This window comes from Trachymyrmex septentrionalis, unplaced genomic scaffold (genome assembly GCF_001594115.1).
Source record: "Trachymyrmex septentrionalis isolate Tsep2-gDNA-1 unplaced genomic scaffold, Tsep1.0 scaffold39, whole genome shotgun sequence".
Taxonomy (NCBI): domain Eukaryota; kingdom Metazoa; phylum Arthropoda; class Insecta; order Hymenoptera; family Formicidae; genus Trachymyrmex; species Trachymyrmex septentrionalis.
This window is the reverse complement of record NW_017305557.1, coordinates 40,142-42,998: the sequence shown is the minus strand read 5'-3', so window position 1 is coordinate 42,998 and position 2,857 is coordinate 40,142. Positions and strand designations below refer to the sequence as shown.

The window sequence follows — 2,857 nt, the reverse complement described above, 5'->3', positions numbered from 1 at the left end:
AAACGTTTTATAGATATATTACTTTTGAAATAAAGAATAATGAGGCAAAAATATCCAGCACGAGGCTTATATGCTCATATTTATAATTTTCATTGTAAATAATTCCAATCAGAATCCATTCTGACTTGTTCCATGATAGATGCCCAGATTGTTCCAAAATATACAGATTTTTCATGATTTTGAATTTGTCAATTTTGATATTGAATTCAATTTAAAAAAATTGATAATTATTCGGATTAATGGACACCGCGTCGACGACTTTGACCTTGACATATGTTTTCAAGGTTATAACTCTGAGTGACCTTCAAAAAGTTTTAAATGGCGATTGATGTTTGTTCAAAAGTTATTAAAATATAAAGTTTAAAAATATAATCTTATTTCTGCTATATACCAAGGAGCATATTTTCCATGCGAAGCGAGTTATACTCCACTCCTCCTCTGAGGTCTACGAGTTTTCACGCAAAGCGAAATTTACTCCACCTTCCCCCCTCTGTCTAGGAGAAAGTCGGTCCTTGACTGGAAGAAGTGGGATGGACTTCGTTTCGCATTGAAAATCGATCGCCTCTAAGCAAGGGAGATGATGGGAAAGATGGGGTGACCTCGCGTGGAAAATCAAACACTTTTAAACAAGGGAAGAGATGAAGTGGATTTCGTTTCGCATGGAAAATTGTGCGCCCCTAGACAGAGGGAGAGATAGAGTGAATCTCTTCTTGCGTAGAAAGTCGAATACTTCTAGACAGGAAAGATATAGAGTAGTTTTTAATATTGTATATGATAGAAATAATATATTTTTGAATGAACGAACAATGATCATTGCTTAAAACTTTTTGGAGGTCACTCAGGATCATGACTTTGACAACATATATTAAGGTCAGCGGCGCGATATCCGAATAATTACTAAAAAACTTTTTAACTAAACATAATTGAAAGCTATTTGGTAAATTGTTATTAACACAGGATTCTCTTTTCCACACTAGACTACATATTTAACTAGGAATATTTTATTAACTATAGCCGATACTAAAAAGTCCTTTTAAGAATTGAGAATCCTAACGTATGCTTAATTTCGATTGTAATAAACTTCTCCAGCATGTTGAGTATTGTTCTCTCACATATTATAGCTATAGTAACAATATGTATAAAAATGGCCCTTTTTGCAACTTTAAATGTAAATTTTTCAAAATTTCGATGGAACAATTTGGAAGCCGGATTTGTATTCAGCGCTTAAAAAACTACGGAAAATGACTAATCTCGTTTTAGTGATTTTTTTTATCGAACAGTGTTATTTTGATGCTTATAGATTTTATATAAGGGTAAATTTTTTCCAGATTGAAATATATTTGTCTTATATTTAAAGAACTCGTATTCTCAAGGCCATTATCACTTTGTTATGTTTCATTATCGAACTTTATAATGGTTTTTAGTAAATGCGATATATTTGTATCAAAACTTTGTACAAGTTCGCGTAAGTATGTCTGATATGTTTAACAAAAAAGTTTGTCTTTTTAAACATTAATTATCATTATTTTAATAGAGTTAATGACAATAAAAAGATGGAAAGGAGTTTTACATTTTACACCAGGTATGTTATATCATTTCGAAGTAATCTGAAAATTTATGCATTTCTGTATAATAATGTATTTTATTTTTTAAAAGGACATTCTTAATGATAAATGTTTTTGTGTTTTAGATGCTTGTGTCTTACAAATTCTTATGGCACAAATGGAGCATTTTTATTCGGACTTTCTTACTACAATAAATATGACGCATGCATTAATATCATCTATATGGCATATCTTACAGAAAAATAATTTATTAAGAAGTGAAAGTTCAGAATCCTGTAATTGTTATACGAAATTATTACGATTTATAATTAATATGTTAAAAAAATGTTCTGAAAACAAATTAGACATAATCGATGATATTGAATGGCAAGATTTATTAAAAAAAAAGAAAACATTTTATCTCTTGAAGAGAATTAATTACAAATATCATATATGTCAGCTGAAATATAATAAACAGAATATAAAAGAGCATCTGACAGAAATATATTCAGAAAAATTGGATCGTAATTTTTGGTTTGATATGAAAAAAGTTCAATACAAAGTATTGAGACAAGGCATCAGATTTTTATGCCATCTTGCAATTTGTGATCCTGATTTTGTAATTCGATCATCTGATATTGAAGATTCATTTCATTTATTTATACGAAACATTACTTTTTTTGAAGATTTGATACTTCATGAAAATGAACGTAAATATTATAATGCATTTCATTAATTTCATGTATTATTTGCTTTTCATGCAAGTATCATTTTTATTTATGTTTTAGGAGAAGCATTAGATCGTATAAAAACTACCTTTATCGTTGATAAAGGTATACAATATGAGACTGAGACACATCACGAAAATATACAGGTTAATCAATTGCATATGACGAATTTTGAAAAAAAAGTTATTCCCACAACTGAGAAGTATTGTTATACTGAATCTATTGAAAATTATAATAGAGCATGCATGGCTATCAAAGCGTTGTATAATTCTAATATGGAATATAGAGACAATTAAATATATTAAATTCTAACAAAAGTGCATTTTAATATTCATATAAATATACATCTATATAATATGCATGGTTGAAAGATATTTTACTTTAAGATATGTATTTGCAGAAAAAATATTTATAATACATTGATATAATTATAAAGTTGGAAATGCTTAAAAAATCTATACAGTATCCATGATATAAATATATTCATACTTATATTTTATTATTTAACATATCTTGACTGAATCATTGCCATTTTTTTTAACATTCATAGATTTTAGAAAATACAGTAAATTGTTTTATATTTTT

At 28.0% G+C, this 2,857-nt stretch overlaps 1 protein-coding gene across 1 annotated transcript in view; it reads left to right on the top strand.

Moving 5' to 3' along the window:
- Positions 1 to 2,577, top strand: part of LOC108750945 — a 50,470-nt gene extending 47,893 nt beyond the window's left edge. The window contains exons 11-14 of the mRNA XM_018490823.1: positions 1,329 to 1,465; positions 1,535 to 1,582; positions 1,691 to 2,254; positions 2,333 to 2,577. Of these exons, the coding sequence (XP_018346325.1) occupies positions 1,329 to 1,465; positions 1,535 to 1,582; positions 1,691 to 2,254; positions 2,333 to 2,568 (985 nt within the window). The 3' untranslated portion in view covers positions 2,569 to 2,577. The remainder of the gene's footprint in view (positions 1 to 1,328; positions 1,466 to 1,534; positions 1,583 to 1,690; positions 2,255 to 2,332) is intronic.
- The last annotated feature ends 280 nt before the right edge of the window (positions 2,578 to 2,857 follow it).